General features: G+C 48.3%; 1 protein-coding gene across 4 annotated transcripts in view; it reads left to right on the top strand.

Moving 5' to 3' along the window:
- DAPK1 (death associated protein kinase 1) overlaps nt 1–24,015 on the top strand; it is a 155,365-nt gene that overhangs the window by 74,627 nt on the left and 56,723 nt on the right. For all 4 annotated transcript variants that reach the window (XM_084897940.1, XM_084897939.1, XM_084897941.1 and 1 more), the window contains exon 3: nt 7,675–7,896. In XM_084897940.1, coding sequence (XP_084754066.1) covers nt 7,675–7,896 — 222 coding nt within the window. The remainder of the gene's footprint in view (nt 1–7,674; nt 7,897–24,015) is intronic.

Below are 24,015 nucleotides of genomic sequence, written 5' to 3'. Positions count from 1 at the left end.
CCCTAACCGGTGTTGCTCAGTAGATAGAGCGTCGGTCTGCGGACTGAAGGGTCCCAGGTTCAGTTCCGGTCAAGGGCATGTACATTGGTTGTGGGCACATCCCCAGTAGGGGGTGTGCAGGAGGCAGCTGATGGATGTTTCTGACTATTCCCTCTCCCTTCCTCTCTGTAAAAAAAATCAATGAAATATATTTTAAAAAAATAATAATAATGGTAAAAAAAATATATATATATATATATAATAATAATAAATCACAAGTTTTGCATTTTTTGTCAAAATTGGTTTGCCCTCCTGTCATGCATAGCTTCTCAGGGGCCAGGAGAACAGTTCCCATGTGGGCTGCACCACGGGACACTCGGAGGGAACGGAGCTCTGTGCTGAGGACCCCGTTCCCGGAGGGGTCCGCCTTCTTTGTCGGCGGGTGAGGATGGAAGGGGAGGCTTCGCAGAACCAGGACAAAGTTCCCTAAGGTGTTGTCACGGAATGTGACTGGCCTTCGGACCCGTCAGAACACAGACTAGGTGGCGGCATGTGCTCTGGGTCTGCTGGAGTGGTTGGTGTATGTGTGTTTCTCTGGTGGGGGTGAGGGGTAGGGACGAGGCGAAAGGTAAACCAGGGATGAGCACAGCTCAGCAGGATTGTGGTAAGACATTTCAGTGAGTCCTGGGGGTTTGCTGGCGGTGGTTTTGGTCTGGCACAAGGTCCCTCCGAGCTGATGCAGCACTTTCCTTGAAAGATGGGGGACTGCGGCCAACAGAAGCGAAGAACCTGAAAGTGAGCCCACACAGGCTGCTATAACGAGGGGCCTCGTTTGTGTGAGCCTGGGGGGAGAGGACCTGTGTTCAAGATGGTCAGGGCGCTCCCTCCCACTCCTTCCCACGCTCTTCCCTTAGGTCGGTTAATTGTTATTAACCTAATTAGGTCGGTCTGTGGCTTGGTCAGCTACTGCCCACCCCCCCACCCTCTGCACGGAAGCCTTCCTCCACTCAGCTTCCTGGGTCCTCTGTTCAACCCACCATCGCACATATTTCAATGGCTGTTCTTCCTGCCGTTGCTGTGTAACAAACACTCCCAAACCTGGTAGCTTCAAACATCTCTCCTGCTTCTGTGGCTGCCTGAGTGTCCTCACCCACGGTGTCTCGTGTGGCTGCACTAAGATGTTAGCTGGGCCAGGGGCCACCTGAAGACTTGCTGGGCCAGCCAGTTGCCTGGCCAGCCTCTTGAAGCTGCTGGCAGCTCAGCAGGAGCTGTTGATGGAAACACGTCCATGCGGCCTCTCCACATAGCTTAGTCCAGTGGTCGGCACCCTCATTAGTCGACAGAGCCAAATTATCAACAGTACAACGATTGAAATTTCTTTTGAGAGCCAAATTTTTTAAACGTAAACTATATGGGTAGGTACATTGTTATTAACTTAATTAGGGCACTCCTAAGCTGGCCTTTGCTAAAAACTCAAGAGGCCAAAGAGCCACATGTGGCTCGCGAGCCACAGTTTGCCGACCACTGGCTGAGACTTTTCCCAGCGCAGTGGCTGGGCTCCAAGAGGGAGCTCCCAAGAATGCGTGTTCTGAGAACGCCAGACAGAACCCCCAGAAGCACTTCTGTCTCGTTCTATTGGCCAAGCAAGGCTCCAGTTCCGGGGAGCAGGCTGAGAGCCCACCCGGTGCTGGGAGAGGCCAGGTCGCCCTGCAGAAGAGCGTGGGAGATGGGAGACATGGCCAAGGCCGTCTTTGCAAACTGCAGTCAGCCTCACCTACCCACAGGCTGACACTTCAGTAGCCAGGCCTCCATCTAAATTGAAAATTGCCTTGTTATTCCTAGTTGGGGAGCCGTGGGATGGGGTGTGGGAGGGGGAAGGTAGAGACTTAACACATAAATTTCGAAGTTGTTGGATAGAAAGGAGCAAGAAGAAATTGGTGCCTCTTTTCAGCCGCTGAAATAGGACCCTCTGTGCTTCTTTGAGAAGCAGGAAGCTGAGACAGCGTGCTAATTTTCATCCTTTGCATGGACCTGATGTGCTTAGAGAGCCCAGTGTACATTCACGTGCAGGGTCTCACTTCATGCTGTCATCACCCCGGCTTGAATGGGGAAACTCAGGCTCAGCAGTCCCTGTTTTCCCACGTTCCTGACAGCGTTGGGGTTGGCCTTGCTTTGTGCTGGGCGAAGTCTGTGGAGCTGCTCTTCATCTTCCCCCGCCGCTCCCTCTTCTCAGAAACTCGAGGCAGGCTCCTTTGTGCTCCCTGCCCCGGCTCGTCCGTGCCTCCTCTCAGAACGCATCCCTCCACACACACCTTCCTCTCCCCGCTCACATCCGGCCTGCAAGACGCAACCTGGTCATATGGCCATACCAGCAGTCAGCAGCTGTGCGCCGCTGCAGGTTGCCCAGGACCAAACCAGACAGGGTCGGACCTGCATTACCACCATTTGTCCACCAACCAGATCTGAAATACGATGGCTGGCATGTACACATAAGGAACTGTTTGACATTGAAATGGGGTCTCAAAAGAACTGTTGGCCCAGAAAGGAACTCACTACAGACTGATTCATTTGCCTCTCAGCACAACCATATGGCTTGTCTCAGTTTCGGTTCTTTTTTTTTTTTTTTTTTTTTTTTAAATATATTTTATTGATTTTGTACAGAGAGGAAGGGAGAGAGATAGAAAGCTAGAAACATCGATGAGAGAGAGTCATCGATCAGCTGCCTCTTGCACACCCCCTACTGGGGATATACCCGCAACCAAGGTACATGCCCTTGACTGGAATCGAACCCGGGTCCCTTCAGTCCCCAAGCCGACGCTCTATCCATTGAGCCAAACCGATCTCGGCTCAGTTTCGGTTCTTATAAGGGTATTTCTTGTATCGCATGATCTCACTCATCTAGGGGAAATAATGAACAACATAAACTGATGAACAAAAACAGACCTGGGGGAAGAAAAAACAAACAAACAAAAAAACAGACCTGGAGACAGGGAAGCAGCGATCAGACTTTCAAACCTCAGAGGGAAGGTAGGGGAGTGTGGGGGTGAGGGGGAGAGATCAACCAAAGGTCTGGGTGAATGCGTATGAGCCTAACCAGTGGTCACGGACAACAGGGGGGTGAGGGCATGCGTGGGGAAGGGTTTTGAGGGGGAATGGGGGCATGAAGACAAATATGTGATACCTTAATAAATAAATAAATTTTTAAAAAAAAGAAAAAGAAAGAAAGAGAGAGACGCAGCCTAGATCTCCTGACCTTACTCTCTCTCCCGGAGCCGCCCAGTTGCCACATCCTTTTTATGGCCCATCCAGCATTCTGGTGGTACATGCTTGTCTCTCCCATTAGTCTACAAACTCTTTAGGGTCTTTCCTCTGCCATAAATGTGAATTATTACCCAAGTTAACTCATCCTTGAAAAAAGACCTCTTATTTAAGACCCGTACGTTCAGTTTTCTACCAGGATCCCAGCTGCTGCCACTCTGTCAGCACGGCTCTTCAGGAAAAATAGTTGGCTCCTAAGCCAGCACTGTCATTGTGCCAGGGGGTTGGCATGTGAATTCAGAAGTAAAAGTTATTTTGTGTTAGTTAGAAACCTTCTTGCTAAGACTTGGAAGGAGGGTAGAGTTGAAACTTATCGAGCTGTTTTGATTTAAGCCAGATCTGTTTCTAGCATTAATGTGGGGAATTCGAGATAACATATAGTTCCCATAAATAATTTTAACTGTCATATGTACTGGGTGGATGCATGCTTTCAATTCTCCCAAAAACTATATGCTATTTTTCTGTGTGTGTTTTTTAATCTGCACATCCTGGGTGAGAGCCTGTTCTAATGTGGTGTCTGGATCAAAGTCAGCGGTAAAACTGGTAGAGCCTCGGTTAGGCACCAACCCACGGGCAGAAAAAAATAGTTACTCCCAGACAACTTGCTCTTCCTGCATCCTGAATGCAACTTCTTTGACTTTCTGGTCCTCCCCATCTTTCCCAAAGCGAAAGCAAAACTCCCACAAAGAAATGAATTTGAAAATAAAACCTGAACGGATGAAACAGAGTTCGACAGGTGTTTGTTGTTGCTGTTGTTGTTGTTTTAAAAAATATTTTTTATTGATTTCAGAGAGGAAAGGCGAGGGAGAGAGAGATACAAACATCTATGATGAGAGAGAATCATTGATCAGCTGCCTCCTTCACGTCCCCCACAAGGGATCGAGCCAGCAAACGTAGGCATGTGCCCTTGACTGGAATCGAACCTGGGATTCTTCAATCCGAAGGCTGGTGCTCTGTCCACTGAACCAAATCAGCTAGGGCCGACAGGTTCATTTTCAATGCACTGTGAGATATATAAGACCTCCAAAACACAGATGCTTCACCAATCGCTTGCCATCTGACCTTGAGACTCTTCTGTGGTTCTTTCTAATTGTCAATATCGTGCTTCCTAAGCACACACGAAATGTGGTGTACCTCTATGGCAGAGAACCTACAAGGATATTCAAGCAATGGCTTCGTTAATTCAAACACTTGAGATTTCAATGGCGAGGAGAAGGCTACCTTGCCCACACGTTTTAGCCACAAACCTCTTCTCTTTGCCTTTCCTCCCCACCCCCCAGAAAGCTCTTTCCTAGAATGAAGTCCTGCAACCTCAAGGGGGGAGGGGAGGATGGCTTGTATCTCAAACAAATTGGACACTAGCCCAGCATAGCAGCCTGGCTCAATGACCAGAGCTTTGGAGCGAATACTACACACTTGGGTATGGAGCATTTCTGAATTAGGCAAACTTACTTGCTGAATGATTTAGAGCAATTTTTAAAACATCCCTCGGAAGCTTGGCTTTCTCATTGGCAGAAGAAATGAGGATGATGTGAATCTTACAGAGTTAAAAGGGGGAAACAGTCCACAGTGGATCATTTGGCGATGAAAACACACTCAGATAGTCTTTAAATTTAGGCTTGTATTTAAATTCTTGGTGGTTTGCCTGCAGATTTTATTTTATTTTTTTGGCACTTTCGGTTTGTTTGTTTGTTTTTTGTTTGTTTTGTTTCTTTTTTTATATATTTTATTGACTTTTTTTACAGAGAGGAAGGGAGAGAAATACAAAGTAGAGAGTTAGAAACATCGATGAGAGAGAGTCATCGATCAACCGCCTCTTGCATGCCCCCCGACCGGGGATGTGCCTGCAACCAATGTACATGCTCTTGACCGGAATCGAACCTGGGACCTTTCAGTCCGCAGGCCAATGCTCTATCCACTGAGCCAAACCGGTTTCGGCCACTTTCGGTTTTTTTAATGCAAGGTCATTCAAACCATAGTCTGCCTAGAGTCATGACAGCCCCTGAGATAAGTCACGGTGCCTGTAGGTGCCTGTAGCGTGTGGGAGGCGTCACAGCCCACCACCCCCGCCCCCAAGCACAGATGGCTATGGTTTGGAGGTCCTGCCCTGTGAGGTGCACTCTGCCTCCTCTCTGTGCCGGGGTCCCCTGAGAGCCCTCTGGGGGGGACGTGATGCGGTCTCTGTGAGAAGGAGGGCTGAGTTCCTGCTTTTCCCCATCTCTGCAGCCCACCCCCTGCCTCTCAATAGATAGAAAGCCCAGTCCTTCCCTCCCCAGAGAAATTAGAAAATGGTTGTAATAAAGTCGTAACAGACCCCCTGACTCTTTAAGGTCGTGAGTTTACAGACGATCGCTGCTAGCATTCCGGTGTGATTTATCCTCCAACTTCTCTGCTCTCCTGCTGCAGGGGGAAAGAGGGCATTAATTACCTGTCGTGCAGAAAATTTGATACTGCCATAAAAATAATCCTTCACTATATGTTTTTTCTTCTCTGGCCTTCACGCAAATGAGTAACATTTTAAAGTATCCTTCTTTAGCATCAAAATATTACCAGTTATTTGATTTTTCTCTCCCCTTTTTTGTCTTCATGTGAGGGGAATGAAACTAGCGAAAAATAACTGTGATAATGCTCTGCATAGCAGTTCTCCAGCGGGTGCCAAGAAATGTACAGGTCTTGTGATGGGGGACCGATCCTGCCACGGGCACTAGGGAAGACATGAGGGTCATTACAGGAAGCATCTTTCTGTTGTTTCACTTATATTCTAGGTAGCCTACTTATGTCTTAACCTTTTATTGTGTGTCAAGTTATTTTATAACTAGAGGCCCAGTGCATGAATTTGTGCATTGGGCCAGCCAGCAGGGAAGGGGGCCAGGGGGTGGGGGATGCCATGGGAGGCTGGCTGGCCACAGGAGGTAGGCTGTGGGAGCGCACTGACCATGAAGGGGCAGCTCCTGCATCGAGCGTTTACCCCCAGTGGTCAGTGCTGTCATAGCAACCGGTTGTAATGGTCACTTAGGCATATATATATATATATATATATATATATATATATATATTCCTTTATGTATGCACAAGAAGGCTCTGGTTATTTGCTGTGGCACTGGATGAATAGGATACTTTCCTCTGTAAGAAATAGAAAACACAAAACATTTAGCAGTAAAGAGAATTTATTGGCCTATGTTGCTGAAATTTCCAAAGGCAGGTGGTCTCCCTCTAGGGTTGATCTAGCCATTCCCAGTGTTACCACAGACCTAGACTTATTCATTCTACTGGCTCTGTCTCTGCAATGTGATTAGCTTTAAACCAAGAGTGGCTCTTCGTATGGTTCCAAGGTGTCTGCCAGCAGTTTTGGGGGATCAGAAAGTCTCAGAAAAAGTCTCTGTCTAAACATTCTCTGGAAGAACTTACTTAGGTCCTGAGCCTATCACTGGAGACAGGAGAATACGGTGCACTGATTGGCCTAGCCCAGGTCATATAATCTGTATCTATCGTTGTGGATGGAGGCAGCTTCCTAGAACCACAACAATCCCTAGGTAAAGGATTGGAAAAGGAAGAGGAGGGTGGTGATGCTGGAGAAGAAGCCGGCAGATGTCTAGTCCATGGGGCTTGCCAATTCCCAAAGTATGAAAAAAACAACAACATAGCTTATTTTTCTTCTGGCGTTTCAGTTGATAACCGTCAGTGCTAGAAATATGTCATCAGAGTCAGGGCTCTACACATTTTCCTACCAATTCCCTCATCTCCATCTCCTGTTTTCCTAAACACACAAGGAAAGGGGCTTGTTGGGAGTGAGGTCTGATTCAGGAGCTCCTTCCCGCGGTCCCCGGATCAGAAATGGGAGAGAAGGAGGCCAGCACAGAAGTGGAGGCATCATTAACGATTCAACAAAGCAAAACTCAAGAAAATAATTTTTATCCCTCTTTCATAAAGAAACTGGCTTCCTAAAACTGAAAGAGAATAAGAACTAGCCCTACTTGCTGTGTTAATTGCTCACAATTTGGATTTTTCTACTCACAATTCCATCGTGTCCCACCCCTCCGCACCCTGTCCCCACCCTTGGCACATCCTTGCTTGAATCTTGTATTTTTTTTTAATATATTTATATTGATTTTTTACAGAGAGAAAGGGCGGTGGATAGAGAGCTAGAAACAACGAGAGAGAAACATCGAACAGCTGCCTCCCACCTCCCCCCCACCACCACCAGGGATGTGCCCGCAACCAATGCACATGCCCTTGACCGGAATCGAACCCGGGAGGGACCCTTCAGTCTGCAGACCGACGCTCTCCACTGAGCCAAACCGGTTTCAGCTCGAATTTTGTATTTTAATGAACAAAAAGAATGTCTGAGTGACTCCTGTCCTCCCGTCCCCTCCTCAGCGGGCAGTTCGCCGTGGTGAAGAAATGCCGGGAGAAGAGCACGGGCCTGCAGTATGCCGCCAAGTTCATCAAGAAGCGGAGGACCAAGTCCAGCCGGCGGGGCGTGAGCCGCGAGGACATCGAGCGCGAGGTCAGCATCCTGAAGGAGATCCAGCACCCCAACGTCATCACCCTGCACGAGGTGTACGAGAGCAAGACGGACGTCATCCTGATCCTGGAGCTGTGAGTGCCCTCGGTGGGGCCGGGAGCCCGCGGGGAGGAAGGGGGGCCGTGCCCAGCCCGGTCAAGAAGGGACTCTGCTTTGCCAGGTTGAAGAAGTGACTAAGGTGTGTGGCCCGCTTAGTGGCATTTAAAGTAATTTTGAAGACCATTCATGTCTTCCCGCCTGATTTGCAAGGGTTCCCCAGTCTTAGGGTTCTTTGCTTATGATGAGGTTATCTGCTCTCTGAGTTTTATGTTAAGCTTTTACGTGTGAGCAAATGTCTTTCTCAAGGACATTTAATGGTTCACTCATCAAAAACTCGCCTTTCTATTCTGTTTTTGGAGATTTCCACACCCACAGGGATGATCCACCTTGCACTTCAGAGTCTCAGTTTCTCTACCCCTTCACGTCCATTACTTTCTTTTATCCCACCTAACCTACTGACCAGCATAGCAGCATGAACTTTTCATTATCCCTAGATGCATGGTCCCTGAAAATCACCTTCAGTACCTCATTATGTGACCAGGACCTCCTGTCCTCTACCTCCCTTTCTCCAGAACCTCCACTCCAACAATTCCCCAGCCTCAACAAGGACGCTAATCCTTTGGTCCTATCACATTTTCAGGCACTTTATCATATTCTCATTTAGAGCTCATGGTTCATCACTACATCCCTCTTTTGCACATGCCATAAAGTTCAAAGGCCCTCTTCCCAATGGTTTACTTCTCTAGCAAGCCTGAAAAATCTTAATTAAACCGATTCTCCACCTCCTTCGCACTTAAAATCGAGCAGCTAATTATTGCTGGAAAATAACGCTTGTTGACTGGTTCTTGCTTTGCTTCGTGACCACAAATCTCAATTACACATTGAATGCCACTCAGTAACCTTAGTAAGCTTCTCGAGTGTTTTTGTTTTCCTGCTATCTTATCTGACTGCTTAATAAATTGCTTGGAAATGAAAAAAAAAAAAAAAATGTCCTTCTCTACTTCTATGTCCTTCTCTACTTTTTTCATTCTCTTACCCCCTTGCTTCTGCTCTGTCTCTCCCTCCTCCCTCTATCTTACACACACACACCCATTTTCAGCTGTTGGAACAGCCGGTACGCATTACAGGAAAGGGTAAACTTGAACCAGAATCGCTCAGAGGTGATTGGGAAACTTGTTTTGAAAGCAGTTTGCTTGGTGTCTGAGGCCCACCCTGCCCCTGGGACGTGGATCAGAGCTCGCTGTCCTGGTTCGGGCGCCCGTCCCCGCCTGCTGTCCGGGTGCCCAAGTCCCACAGCACCGGCTGCGGGGAGAGGAGAGGACGCTGTCCTGAAGCGGCTGGCTGGGGATGTCTCTGGGCTCTTTGGAGAGAGGAGAGACTCGAGTGCCCTGAGGGCGGCGGGATGGCGATACAGAAGGACACTGGGGAGCACCAATCCTGGGAGGTTCGGAGTGATGCCCACGCCTTTCCTGAGAGCCTCTGGAGGTCACACGTCCCTCCCGCCAGCCCCGCGGCTCCCTTGTCTGGAGACCTCTCAGGGCTGAGAGGTGATTTTTGGAAACCAGAGGAGGTGGAGGTGAGGGGGATCCAGCCCACCCGAGCACCACACTGCGGGAACTCTGGGCTTTGTCCTCACCGCGGCCTGGGCAGCCGCAGCTTCTTGTCTCCTCACTGGGGTTTGGCCACGTCGCTCTGTGGGTCTGAGCAGCCACCCTCTTATCTGTGAACTGGGGTTAATAACACTTCCCTCAAAAGGGCCTTGAGGAGATAAGCGTTTAAAAATGCCTATAGCACCACGCCTGGCTCACACATATTTCCTCTCTTCATTCCTTTAAACCAGTGTTTCCCAAAGTGGGGTACGCGTACCCCCAGGGGCACGGGAAGAGTTTGGTGGGGGTACGCGTTGCACCGGAGTCTGGTGGGGATATGCACTGCACTGCACCTAATTCTAGGTTCTCATGAGTACGAGGGGTACTCAGCGTTACGGAAATTATAGAAGGGGTACACATATGTCAAAAGTTTGGGAAACACTGCGAGTAAACCAAGAGGTTTGAGCATCTGCCCTGGTGACGTGGGGGGCTGGGTCATTACTTTTCCAGGGGGCCGTCCCGGACACTGTAGGATGCTCAGCAGCAGCACCTCTGGTTTCTACCTACCGGATGCCGGTGGCATTGTCCCCTCCCGCTGTGACGCCCAAAGATGTCTCCAGACTTGGCCCTATGTCCCCTGAGGGCAAAACAGCCTCTCTTCCCCAGTCACTGCGTCTAAGGCAGGCGGGACGGGAAGAGCACAGAGGATTAAGGGGACTGTTGAAGGGGCAGCGTGGAAAAGGGAGGGAGGAATCACAGCTTAATCCACGCCTGGGCTGTATGTGGCCGCTGCCACCGGGGAACCACACAGAACCGAGATCAACATCGGGGTAAATCACTTTACCCTCTCTAAGCCTAAATGTCCTCCCTAAAAGCTGTTGTAAGAGACCTTGAATACAAAGTTCCCAGGGAAAGAAATGTTACTGATCACAATTGTTATGTCTTTTCGGAGAATTGCCAGGCGGTGCCCCGTGACTGAGAGTGTCCCTTGCCATCTTTACGTAGCAGACTGCACCCATGACGCCTTGTCAGTCACCGCCCTCCTCACGCCCACCTGCCTGTGCTCATTGTGGATTCAGCTTCTGTTGACTGACCCCATGGCGGAGACGTTTTTTATTAGGCGCATTTATCCCGCCCGAGCGTAAATTGGGTGACATTGTCAATTATCATACAGTCAACTTGATGTTGGAGGCGGGGGAGTACAAATCCGTGGGACTTAACACGTGGATTCCCGTATCCACCACCCAAATCAGGACTCCGAACAGTCCCATCATCCCCTAACTCTCTCGAACTAATCCCTTTGTGGTCACCCGCACCCTCCACCTCCATCCCCACCCCCAGGCAGCCCGTGAGCTATTCTCCACCCATTTGTCTTTTGGAAAATGTTACGTAAGTCTGTTTGTATAGGACAGTGGTCGGCAAACGCATTCGTCAACAGAGCCAAATTTTTTAAAACTTAAACTTCTTCTAACGCCACTTCTTCAAAATAGACTCACCCAAGCCGTGGTATTTTGTGGAAGAGCCACACTCAAGAGGCCAAAGAGCCGCATGTGGCTCTCAGCCGCAGTTTGCCGACCACAGGTATAGTATATAATCTTTTGAGACCGGCTCTTTCACGCAGCATCATGCTTTTGAGATTTGCGCATGAGTTCCTCCCGGAAAGTACTCCGCTGGGTGATGCTTATCCGTTCACCCACTGAAGGGCATTGGGGTTGTTTTAGTGTTTGGCAATCATTAATAAGGCTGCTGTCAGCATTCACGTACGGACTTGGGTGTGAGCCTCAATGTTCATTGCCTCGGGGTACACACCTATGAGTGGAATTGCTGGGTCGCGTGGTAAGTGTGCGTATAACTTTAAAAGACACGTGGTAAATGGCTGCACCGTTTACTTGTCAGGCCCTCCAGCGAAGGATGAGAGTTTCCGTGGCTGCACCAGCGCTCAGTATTACTGGAATTTGCTTTCCATTATAACCATTATAGGAGGTACACAGCAGCTCACAACATCACACAGTTCGCTGTGCGGTGACCTTGAATAAAAGGTGCGCAAACTCACCCAGAGCAGCTCTGAGGAGGGGCTGGGGGGGCCTCAGGAGGCGGTGCCTTCCCCACCGGGAGAGTCTGTGCTCTATGGAGGGTAGTATGCTTCCTTCAAAGGTGTGTTAACCTAGATGCATAGAAACAACGGACAGAGCTTGCTTTAGGCAAAGACAAGCCTTTTAGCCGGGACCGGTTTGGCTCAGTGGATAGAGCGTCGGCCTGCGGACTGAAAGGGCCCGGGTTCGATTCCGGTCAAGGGCATGTACCTTAGTTGCGGGCACATCCCCAGTGGGGGGCGTGCAAGAGGCAGCTGGTCAGTGTTTCTCATCGACGTTTCTAACTCTCTGTCCCTCTCCATTCCTCTCTGTGTAAAATCAATAAAATATAAAAAAAAAAAAAAAAGACAAGCCTTTTACTAAAGAAGTTATATGCCTGGGGCGTGACTACCCACCGGGACCCGCCCAATTAGGAATTTATGATCAGATCACACGTGATGTTACATTCCATGGAACCCTGCCTCCGCCCACAGTTCTACATTCTAACAGCTTTAAAGGAAGATTTAGTCATCGGTGACCTATTCCATCTCTTTTCTTTCTAAAGAATGCTGAGGTACCATGGTGGTTAAGGAGAGAATAAAATTTAAGAATTTGTCAGAAGGTAGCCCTAGGATGGTATAGTGGCCATGTCTCTATATACCCTCTGGCTCAGCGACCTCTGAGTAGCTGTATTTCTCCGATGTGCGGCGTTGGGATGGACTCCGTGGCAAGGGTAGCTTTCTGGGGCTTACTGATAAGCTTGTTGCCTCGTTGAAAACGTGTGCCTGTCTCCACTGTGATCTGTGAGTCCCCCCTCCGAGCCCCAGGCCCATCCTCCCCTCTGAGGTAAAGAGACCCCAGACCAGCACTCCGCTCCCTTTTTCATAAACTTGCACGGAAATGGTATCTTTTCTATCCTTTTTCCAAATATTTGGTGTCTGGGTTACAGGCACAGCTGTCAAATCTAGTCCAGGATCTGCCTTTTACACTATAGGTAAGCCTGGACGTAGTTTTAAAGTTTGACTTTTCCCCCCACTTGCTTCCCTGGGCAATAGTCTTCACAGCTGATCAGCGATCAGAGCTCAGCCTAGCATATACCCGACGGAGGCCTGTGTGGGCTTCCAAATCACGACCTCTGCCCTCCCCATCCATTGTTCCCCAATCATGCTAACATAAAATCTCTTTGCCGTGTTATAGATCGCCCACACGTTGTCGCACAGGCAGGGCCCTACCCACCTTTGATCCTCGATGCTATAGTCATTTCATAACACGACCTGTGAAACATGAAGCTCAACTCTCAGAACCAAAGTCAGTGCTATTCAGTGACCCTGGCTTCTGGAATTCCTTTTCTGAAGTTGCTGCTCAGAAGCTTGATTAAGTATGCTTAGTTAAGTATTTCAGGCTGTGGATAGAGATGCGTTTTTCTATCTGCCTTCCTTCTCTCCAGCATGGTGTAGATCTAAATGTTTTTAGGGGCCAGATAGGCGGTGTAAGTAAGTGACGTTGCTCTGCATAAGGCCCCAGTGTCAGGGAGGCATCAGGGAGTGGTGAGGACTGGAACCCTGAGGCCCCACCTCAGAGAGGCAGCTGTCAATCAGTTGGTTGTTGCTGTGTGGAATTTCAGATCCAGTGAAGGCCAGCGATCTTGCAGTTAAAAAACAAGACAAAAACAAACAAAAAAACCCTCTGCAGTCCCGTTATTTTATGTTGGCAGTTAGTTCATAGTATTCCTAGGCAGACAGAATAAAACCTGTCTATAGGCCACATGTGGCCTGGCCTGTACAGACCTCCAGATTCTAGCCTGCCAAAGCAATCATTATCTGTTTATTTATTTATGTGAGCAATAAGTATTGGTTGCTCACAACTGTGGAAGAAGCAAGATAGGATAAATACAGTCAGAGTCAGCCCCAAAGGGCTAGCGATTCTGTTGGAAGGGCAAGATACGCACTTAACATGCCAAAAATGATTTTTTAAATGTACAGCATGATTTGAAATCATGGTCCTCAAACTTGAGCATGCATCAGAATCACTTTGAAAGGCTTGGTTAAAATATATATATATATATATATCACCTGCATGTCTAGAGTTTCTAAGTCAGTAGATCTAAGGAGGAGCCCAAGAATTGGCATTTCAAACAAATTTCCAGCTGATGTTTGTCACACACACACACACACACACACACACACACACACAGCTATGTTGAAGTTCTAATCCCCTTTACCTCCTAATATGGCCTTATTTGGAAATAGGGACATTGTACATGTAATTGTTAAGGTATTGTGGCAGAATGCATGGGAGAATGATCAGCCAGCACTCTCAGGGAGAGAAGTTTAACCTTTATTTCGCAGATCTGCCAAATTAAGAATGAGGAATCCCGGATGCAAAGCCTGGACAGCTCTGACCTATATATCTCCTCCTGTGGCGGGCCCCTGAGGGCCCCCACAGCTCTGCCCAAGTCAGCTGTGGCCCTGGGCTTAGGTTCTGCAGCTCCGCCCAAGTCAGTCAGAGAGGGTAAGTAAGACTACAGCTCTAACCAGATACTGAACTAGAACCAAAGTCAATGCTATTCAGTGACACTGAATAGCACTCATTTTCCTTTTTTACCCTCATTTTCCTTTTCAAGATGGATCACACTGGAGTAAGGTGGGCCCCAAATCCCATATGGCCTATGTGTCCCTGTAAGAAGGCTGTGGGAAGGCAGAGACAGAGGGAGAGTGACATTCGAAGATGGAGGATTGGAGTGACACTTCCTCCGAGCTCTTAGGAGGAACTAAGACTGCCAGCCTTCTGGCCTCTAGGACTGTGAGACAATAAATTCCTGTGGTTTTAAGCCACTAGTGTAGGGTACTGTGTTACAGCAGCCCTCACAAAGTAATACAGACTCACTAGTTCAGTGGTCGGCAAACTGCGGCTCATGAGCCACGTGTGGCTCTTTGGTCCTTTGAGTTTTTAGCAAAGGCCAGCTTAGGAGTACCCTAATTAAGTTAATAACAATGTGCCTACCTATATAGTTTAAGTTTAAAAATTTTGGCTCTCAATAGAAATTTCAAATTTCAGATATTTGGCTCTATTGACTAATGAGTTTGCCGACCACTGCACTAGTTGAATCGAAAATTCTGTAAGCTGGTTAAAAATAAACCATGGAATCATGGAAGTCGCACTTGAGAAATGATGTGGAGTGTGATTCTTACTCCCTGCAGGCCTAGGCCTGGGCAGAGGAGCCCTGCAGAGGGGTGGGCGGGTCTGGGTCTGACTTGAGGCAGGAGTGGGCATCACCCTGGCTAGGCCTGTCCCAGGTTAGTCACCTTAGCTTGGAATCACCCATCTGAAAGGTTACCCTGCTAACACTGAAAGTAAAAATCCTAGAATTGTCACCTAACTAATGGCATAGTGCATTGTTTCAAAGAAATCAAGCCAGTTTGAGTTCTCCAACCCTAAATTTTCCCCTTATTTGTTCTGCTTGGAATTTAAAGGAGATTCTTGATTAACCCTTTTTAGCTAGCATGCATGTGTTATTGTGTCCTCCCTCTCTCTCTCTCTCTCTCTCTCTCTCTCTCTCTCTCTCTCTCTATCTCTCTCTCTCTCCAGGAAACTCATTTTAATTGGTGAAGTATGCTGTGGTTGTAGCCAAGTGCAAGGGCATGGAATGAATAATGCATTCTGTTATTTTTTTAACTTAAATTAAAAAAAAACAACACAACATAAAATTAACCATCGTTAAGGTACAGGGCAGTAGTGTTAGTTGTAGGCACCTTGTTGGGCAATGAACGGCTCTCCAGAACTTTTTCCACTTGCAGAACTGAAACCCTATACCTGTGGAACAACTCCCCTTTTTAGCTCTCTTTTTGACTTTGGCTGAGTTAATAATTTGTGGAATTTGGTTTGCTCATGGCAAACAGCTGCCGAGTGGTAATGAAACATTTGTGCACTATTAGGCCACTTTATGCACGATCAGTATGTTGGCTCACTCTTAACCAAAACAAGATGCAAACTGGTAGGACCATGAATATGAATGTTTTTCATTCTCTATCAGCACAGCGAATGTACGTGGACAGTTCATGCTGCACCGTCAGCAAAGTCCAGAATTGCAAGAACCTTTCGGGAAGCAAATACGATGATGGAAGCGGTGGTTTAGGAGTGACAGAGCTATGCTAAGCTGAAGGCAGTCATAGGGACCTAAGTGATGCTAGTAAATGAGGTGAATCCAATGCCGGAAGCCTTCACGCCACCCCCCCCCCCCAACACACACACACACACACACACACACACATACCCTTTCTGTGCCTCACCTGTTCCTCACGAGGCACAATAGCGTGCGCAGATGTCTTAAATGGTTGCAGTTTTTTTGCTGCTACATTTGTTCTCTCTTCCCCGACCTGGAGCCAGCTCTCTTGACTTTTTGAACTTTTGTTTTTATTCACCAAGGTAATTTCAAGAGCTGTTCTGAGTTACACTTTTGGCACCTGGCTCCTCAGATAGCTGCGATTAGGCAAGAACAGAGATCTGAAAGTGCATTTGGCAGCAGCCTCAACCTTTCACAACAGACTTAAAGCACACAAAGTAGGTGAATTTCCATCCAGGCATTCTCTCTCGAGCAAAAACAAAGCCCTGTAGCTACGGCGTCTTCCCCGCACTCTGCACCTCTTGCCAGTTCATTTGTAAAGTGTGTTTCCTTGGTGTTTATTGGATGGGCATTTTTGGTCTTAGAAAAATCAGGGCAATGCAAATCATGAAAGCAGACTACATGTGGTATCTGAGCTCATGGATCTGTAATGTTTATGTTATAGTCATAATTTAATATCTGGCTCGATGTTCTCTGCTGTATCCATAGGTTATAAATAGGAGGTATTTTTGCTCATTTCCAAGAAAGCTCTATACTCGTTAAGGTTTGGTAAGCTGGGTAACATTCCTGGCCGCCAGCCAACCCGAGGGACTTCCACAGCTCAGCCATGGTATTCTTAGACCCTCGTCTGGATGCCGCAGACTCTACTTATGGCTCGAAATCCCTGAGAATTGTTTACACTTCCTCCTGGAGATTCACAGCCATGTCACAAATCGTATTATTCTTCCTGTCTGGGCCAACCACCCCCGTAACCAATGACTTGAGAGGATGTCCCAGGAGGAGCTCGGTGGAATTGTGGCTCCAACTGACCCCTCAGACATGCTGGCTTCCCCTCTTGTTTTGTTCCCTCTCCTTGCTGGCCCCTCTTTCCTCTCCATGTGGTGGAGGCTGTCCCGGTCACAGGCTCCCTGCCCCTCTCATCTACTTCTGCACGCCCAGAGCCCGGGAGGAGAATGGGGAGCTGCACTTCCTTTGACTCTTTGGGTCAGCACTGCGGGGCCCCTCCCTTGCGTTACCTCATTCAATCCTGGTTTCAGAAGGCTGAGCCCATCCTATCCAGATAGAAGGGTGGTAATTCTCAGACAGTAGCTTCTTGGGGAGGGAACTTTTTTTGTTCCTTAACTTCTGCTGAACCTGTACAGGACTTAGCCTACAAGGCCCATCGTCCATGTTTTCTAAGTTGTCACCTTTCCCGGGGACAGGAGGAGTGAGTGAGACCACCTTGGAGCAGAGAGCATGTTCCCAGCCTGCCCCTCCTTCCCCTCCTCATCTAGGGCTGCCAGTCACCTTGACCTCTACCTCCTAGGGCAGTGCTTCTTGTGACCCTGTGGCCTTGGGCTGCCTTTGGCCTCCTCCATTTCCAAGCAGTGACTCAGTAGCTTTTGAAAGCCAACCTGGTCCTGGAGGAACTTCCCGAGTCTCCAGAGCTGCTTCTTCGGCAGCCATATTGTTCACGCCCTCATTTCTTAGCATTTCCATGGTGCTGGGAAGGGGCAGAGAATGTGCTCCTGATCCTATGGGAATGAAGACCAGGGTGGCTTTGTGAGGGTTCTCCTTACAGCTGTACGTGCGTATTTGCCCCCTCAATATGTTTCTTTGAGGGCAAGACTGTGTCCTACTTTGGCACCCATAGCACTTAAATTGTGTTTGGCCCAATGAATGTGTGGACAGTCCAAATAGAGCAAGGAGCACAAGACAATGTGATGAAAGTAAGGTGACCACTGAGCCAGTAAGGTGACCTCTGATGTAGACGGGGTTCTTTGTGAGATGCTAATCTACCTGCTAGGGCCTTAGGCATCAACTCTTGACTGAGTGTCTTTGGGATAAGAAAACAAGTGACGGGGCAGCACCCTAGGACTATTGATAGCTAGAAGCTCCAACCACCCTTAGACCTGTAGAGAAGGAAGGGGAGTGGCTTGGGGAACCTGGAAAGGACAGCTTCACAGAGAGAGGGAAATAAAACATTTTAAAAATTAAAACAGAGAGAACCAGTTGACAGGTGCTGAGCCCTCAGTTGGGGAACTCAGCCAATTCATGGCAACTTGAGGAGGAGGTGAAGTTGACCTCAGCCTTCTTCCTTATTGGTGCTGCCTGATGGCCAAACCAAGCTAGAAGCCAATTGGCAGAGAAAGCTTTTTACTCAGTCTCTGTGTGCAGCTTCCTTGGACCCAGAACTGATGGGAAAGGATAGAAGATGGGTCTGGAGAGGTAAATAGAAAATACCTCTAGTGTCAGGTCCTTCCGACACTTCAACTCAGGTGCTATCGCTAAGGAGTTACAGTCCAAGCTTTCTGGTGCCCCACAGTGACCTCTCTCCAGGACTGAAGAATACAAATTTATCACTGAATAGTTAGGACCTGTCGTATCTCATGCCCTTTTTTTCTCAAAGGAGGTGTGTGCCCATCACAGATTCTAGCGGGGAAGTACTTTTTTTTTTTTTAAGGATCCCCCTTTTATGTCCCTAATTTTTCACTTTTTTTTTAAAGTGTTACTGGAATGAGGAAGTGGAGGCATGGCCCAAGGCTACAAGTCATGGTTCTTTTGCAGGTGGTAGCTCTCTGTTGCCAGGGCAACTTGGAGTTGTGTTCATCCTGCCTCTTCCACCCATTGGGTGCTGGTCCCTCTCTGAAGGGTTGAGAGTTGTCTCCGAGCTCCTTGGCCTCCATGTGTCTACTGGAAACTATGGGAAGAATTTCATGGGAATAGGAAGCAACCTGTGCCTGCCCCCTTCTCTTCCTTGACTCTCTTTCCCTCTTCAGATCCTTTTAATCTACATTTTTCACCTTCTGCTTGTCACTGAAAGGATTCTTGCCGAAGCTTCCTAATTTGCAGAATTCCTTAATATATATGCTGCTCACATTACTCAACTATCGCTATTATCTCCCAATATATCGGTATCCCGAGAGCTGTATCTCTAGGTCTTTCTCTGGAACCCCACAGTTGCTTCCTTAGTTGCCTATTCTGCATCTCCACCAAATAGATCTCCCCCAGGAACCTCATACTTACTGTGCCCTAAACTGAATATATAATCTCCCCTCCCCTGCCCTCTCTTTCCTCTCCTTCTCTTGCTTGGTTTATGGCATCACCATCTTCCAGTTTTCCAGACTGGAAGCCATGGCACCATCCTTGCCTCTCCCTTCTCCCCTGGCTCCCCGCTGTGCCACACAGCCAGCCTTTCATTAAGTCCCATGGGTTCTGCCCCTGAGTCAGTCTCTTTATTACCGTTCTCATTTCTTCTCAACTGTCCAACTCACCCCCAGATTTATTACAAAACAGCTACCTCTCTTGCTTAAAAATCTCTGCTGGCCGAAACCAGTTTGGCTCAGTGGATAGAGCGTCAGCCTACGGACTGGAAGATCCTGGGTTCGATTCCGGTCAAGAGCATGTACCTTGGTTGCGGGCACATCCCCAGTAGGGGGTGTGCAAGAGGCAGCTGATCGATGATTCTCTCTCATCGATGTTTCTAACTCCCTATCCCTCTCTCTTCATCTCTGTAAGAAATCAATTAAATACATTAAAAAAAAAAAAACTCTGCTGGATAATTATATGAAAAGATTCTCATTATCACTTATCATTAGGTATCTCTACAAATCAAAACCACAGTGAGATCAGTTCATATCCACTAGGTTGGCCATAAATAAAAAAACAGATGACATTAAGTGTTGGTGGGGCTTTGGGAGAAATTGGAACATTCTCCATAACATTGCTGGAGACCCGAGGTATTTTCTATTTACTGCAATGTAGTGTGATATAAAATGGATCAGCTGCTTTAGAAAACAGCTTGGCCATTCCTCAAAATATTCAGTGTGGAGTTACAATATGACTCAGCATTTCCACTCCTCAGACAAGAGAAATGGAAATATATGTCCACACAAAAACTTATACTTGAAGTTTATAGCAGCATTTTCCACACTAGCCAAAAAGTAGAAGCAACCCAATGTCCATCAGCTGATGAATGAGTCAACAAAATGTTGTATAGTGGTCCGACAGACTATTACTTGGCAGCAAAAAAAGAATGAGGAATTAATATACACTTCAACATGCATGAACCTTGAAAACATTATGCTAAGTGAAAGACCACATATTATATGAAATGTCCAGAATAGACAAATCCATAGAGGCAGAAAGTAGATTAGTGGTCCTAGGGCAGGCAGGGTAGTGGTGGTGAAGAATGGCTACTAATGGGCACGAGGTTTCCTTTGGGGATGATCGTGGTATACTAAAAACCATTGAATTGTATGTATACTTTAAAAGAATTAATTACATGGTATGTGAGTTATATCTTAATAAAGCTTTAGAAAACATCCCTGGACCTTCTGCCTACAGAATGAGGCCCGGGAGCCATAATAGAATAGTGTAGGATCTTTGTACCAATGTCCAGCTCTTTCCTTATATCCTACCGCTGCTCCTCCCCACCCCAACCCCTTTCATCTCTGCCTTTCACGGTCAACCCACAGAGAATCATCTTTACCAGATTATGCCATTTCTTAGGCAATCCAAACCACTGTTTATGTTGCACCCTCTGCCTCGCATGCCATACTTTGTCTACCAAGAGAAATACTACTCGTCTGTCAAAGCCCAGCTCACACAGGTTTAATTCCTTTCTTGTGATGTGTTTTCATCACCTTATAGAAGTGTGCTCATTATAGCATTTAATTCACTATATTTTAAATGTCTGTATATCTCTCTCCTGTAATGGACTGAGCTAGCCAGGGCATGGGCCAGCATTTTACTTACTTCTCTCTCTATCTCGAGCATCCAGAGGAGGGCATGAATGCTAGCACACAGTGAGCAGTCAGTGCCCCATAGAAGTGGTTGAAGTTGAATTCAGTCAAGGAGACCAGTGGGAGATCCTGATGAACAGCCATGAGGGGCTTTCCCGAGCGAGGACAGTGGAGATGTCAAGAGGAAACAAGCCGAAAGCCGGCGTCGTCTGTGACCTGCTGAAAGTAGCCTCCCTCCTGAGATCAGAGCAGTTTGTCATCTGAGCTAATTTCCGCTTCTGAGAGGAGTGAGACGTGAGACCAGATGTCTAAGTTGGGTTCATGGGATGGGCCAAAGGATAGGATAGAAAGAAGAGTTAGTTGATGGCATTCCGAGGGACTAGACGTTGAGAACCTACACTAGGCCAGTCTCAAAGGACCACATATTATATTAAGTTGACATTATGAGGCTAGATACAATGGCAATCAGAGGCCAGCGGCTAAAATTAAAGCTGCTGATTATCATTGGCATCTAGTATGATGATGTCCATCACATGTCAGCTACTCAGTAAACATTGATGCAAAGGAGAAAAAGGAAAGAGAGAAGGTGAGCTCTTCAGACACTCAAAGTCACCTTTGCCCATGAGGGTCTCCTACTTAGAGCCAGTCCTGCCCAAGCTGTGGCACGGCCCCTGCCTGACTGCGCTATTGAAAAAGAGATCCATTCTCATCTCCATCTTTCTTAGCAGCCTCTGGTGGGGGTGACTCTCCACTCTTGAGGTCCTCCTCCAACACAGCAGGGTTCCAGGGAGTCTTCTCCTTTCTTTTCCCTTCACTGAGGTGGCCAGTAGGAAGTACTCGGCTCCATACGCTGTCTCTGCCTGACTCCCCGCCTTCTGCCAGTGGCCAGAGTGACCTCTGAACCTCACCACCTGGTGAGTTTGCTCACCTTCTCTATCTCTTCCTCCCCCAACCTTCCTTTCTTCTCAAGCTCATCCCAAGCTAAAGGGCAGGACCACTCTGCTCTGTGTCTCTTTAAGTTGCAGGTTCCCACATCTCGGGGGGCGGCAACACCACCGTCCTTCAGGCTGGCTGGGGCCCCAATCTGATGGGCCAGGGGCCTTTCATCCAGGATTTCCAGGTTCTTCACAACAACCAAGCAGCCTTTATCGGACCGGGAGAACAAACCCTGTCAGCAGGGGGCGGGGCGGGTCCCTGTGCTTCCCCAGATAATAGCCTTCCCTTGTTTTCAACTAGACCAGACAGATGGACTTTGGAAAAACCTGCCTCTTTGCCCTCCCAGCTTGGTTTACTTCCCACGGCCTTTATTCGAGCACCAGTGAGAATGGCCCCGGGCCGAAGAGATGTCTGGCTGCCCCAGCTTTTCCGCGTGCCCCACTTTTGATTGGCCTCGTTATTTCTGTGGGTCTCCAAAGCTTGAACGGAAGATGGGGAAGTAGAAAGAGGGTTGGCGTTTGCTGTGGTGGGTCCGGCTGTTTAGGTTCCTTATCTCCCTGTATGTGAGGACCTCCTTTCGCTGAGGAACTCTGCCCGGGCCGATTAGGGGTGGAACTCCAGTTTGTCTCTCAGCCCCTTCTCTGTCTCTAATACATTTTCTCATCCTGTGGGTCACGTCATGCCTAGTGGGCACTATACACGATCCTTTGTTCCGAGCACTGGAGTGAACGGATGGGGCTAGTCTAGATCCAGCCAGGCGCCTCTGCGCCCCATACAGACACCGAGGGCTCGGGGTCCTGTACCCCTGCACCCCTGTACCCTCTTTTTGGTAACCCCGTTGGCAGGCTCAGCTGCTGAACTGTAGGGCACCGTGCCCAGAAGGCCATACGTGGCCTTTCTAGTGCGATCCCTGCCTGAGCTAGCCCAGCCAAGGATTCCTCCGTTCCTGGGGCCACCTGTGCCCAGCACTTCTGCATCTCCTGGCCTCCCGAAGCCTCTCAGCCCCTCTCCCCCTGGGCTCCCCTTCTGGCACGCCAGCTTTTTTTCCATCTGCATTAGTTTATAATGCATAGTGGACATTTGGGCTTTTGCTCTCTATCCTTACTTTCCATTCTCCACCCGCGCTCCCCACTAGAACCAAGGCCTGGGCGGTTCCAGATCCCAGGCTTCTCGTCTCTGTAACCCAGAATCCCAGGTTCTCCGGACATCCGCGCTTGGCTGCCGACACCCTGTCTTGCACCCGTCACCTCTCTCTGAGCGCACCTTTTGGTGTCATGGAACTATGTGGGAAGCACATGGAGCCACTGCTCTGCACAGGTTCCTTCTTGCTGTCTCATGCTTTTCTCCCATTTCCCTTCCTGAATTGATGCACTCACTCCGTTGTTTTTGGAATATTTTTATGTTACCTTCCCCATCCATTTCCCTTTCCCTCATCGCCTCTCTCCCTATTCAGTATGGAAACAAAAATGCAAGTGGGGAGTCAGAAAATGAGCGGGTGCCCAGAGCTGGGGGTGGGAGGGCTGTGGCTCACATTAATCCTCGGGAGGTGTGATGACCACCTACGTAAGACAGCCTGTGGGCGTGACATGTCACCCCACTGCCGGAGCAGCAGGCCTGGCCCACCCAGAAAACAACCATCAAGGTTTTCTTCTCCAGAGAGCTGGCTCACCAAGCCACGTCTCTGATCTAGCAGCATATTTTCCAGAGTTTGCCATCATTCTGATCTAGTCAGTGGGTAGAGGGCACATAGATTCAGTTCCCTGAACGAGGAAGAGGGAAACGAAACTGGTGTGGGTTTGTCGGCTGGTTTGTTGCATAAAATGCCTCAGAATGTTCCACATAAAGCGTCTTCAGTTAAAAGGGGGGAGAGGGAATTTATGTTTTTTTTTCCCCCTTTAGTATCATGTCTAGCTGAGAACTGCAGCCTCCTTTTTGAAAATCTGTCTCAGCAAACTACAGTTCCATCGTTTGGCCTTGAATTTGAACATGCAGTCATTCAGGGACCGGGGCTGGATGTTCCTGTCAGGAGACCCCTCAGACCTGGGCACGGCCTCTCATTAGGTTTTGTCTGTCACGGCTGCCTCCTTGCCAACAGCTGAGCCGTGGGGTCGGTCCCGCGTCCTGCTGAGCCTGCTGGTAATGACAAAAGATGATGCGTTTTCTGTTTACCAATCCCAGCATTCTGTTTCCATCTGGGACCCAAAGAAAGTCGCAATTCTGCTCTTTTATCTTGAACGAAAGTGATTGCTTTGAAACCTCGAAACCTTCTCCCTCCCCTCTCCCCCGACAGAGACCATACTTTAATTCAGCTTCACAGATTAGTCCGTCGTTCATGGCAATAGAAGACCAGATTTTTGAGGCCAGGGACCGTTGGGGGATCCCAGCTTATTGCCACATGTGGGTGGTTTTACAAGACTGAAACCTTTTTTTTCTTGCCGTGGCTGGCAGACCTAACAGTGTCGGTCCCTCAGGCACAGCGCATACACCCCTA

Source organism: Pipistrellus hanaki, assembly GCF_964339955.1.
Source record: "Pipistrellus hanaki genome assembly, chromosome: 11".
In the NCBI taxonomy this organism is placed as follows: Eukaryota; Metazoa; Chordata; class Mammalia; order Chiroptera; family Vespertilionidae; genus Pipistrellus; species Pipistrellus hanaki.
The sequence above is the reverse complement of the archived record's forward strand: the minus strand, read 5'-3'. Positions and strand labels throughout refer to the sequence as shown.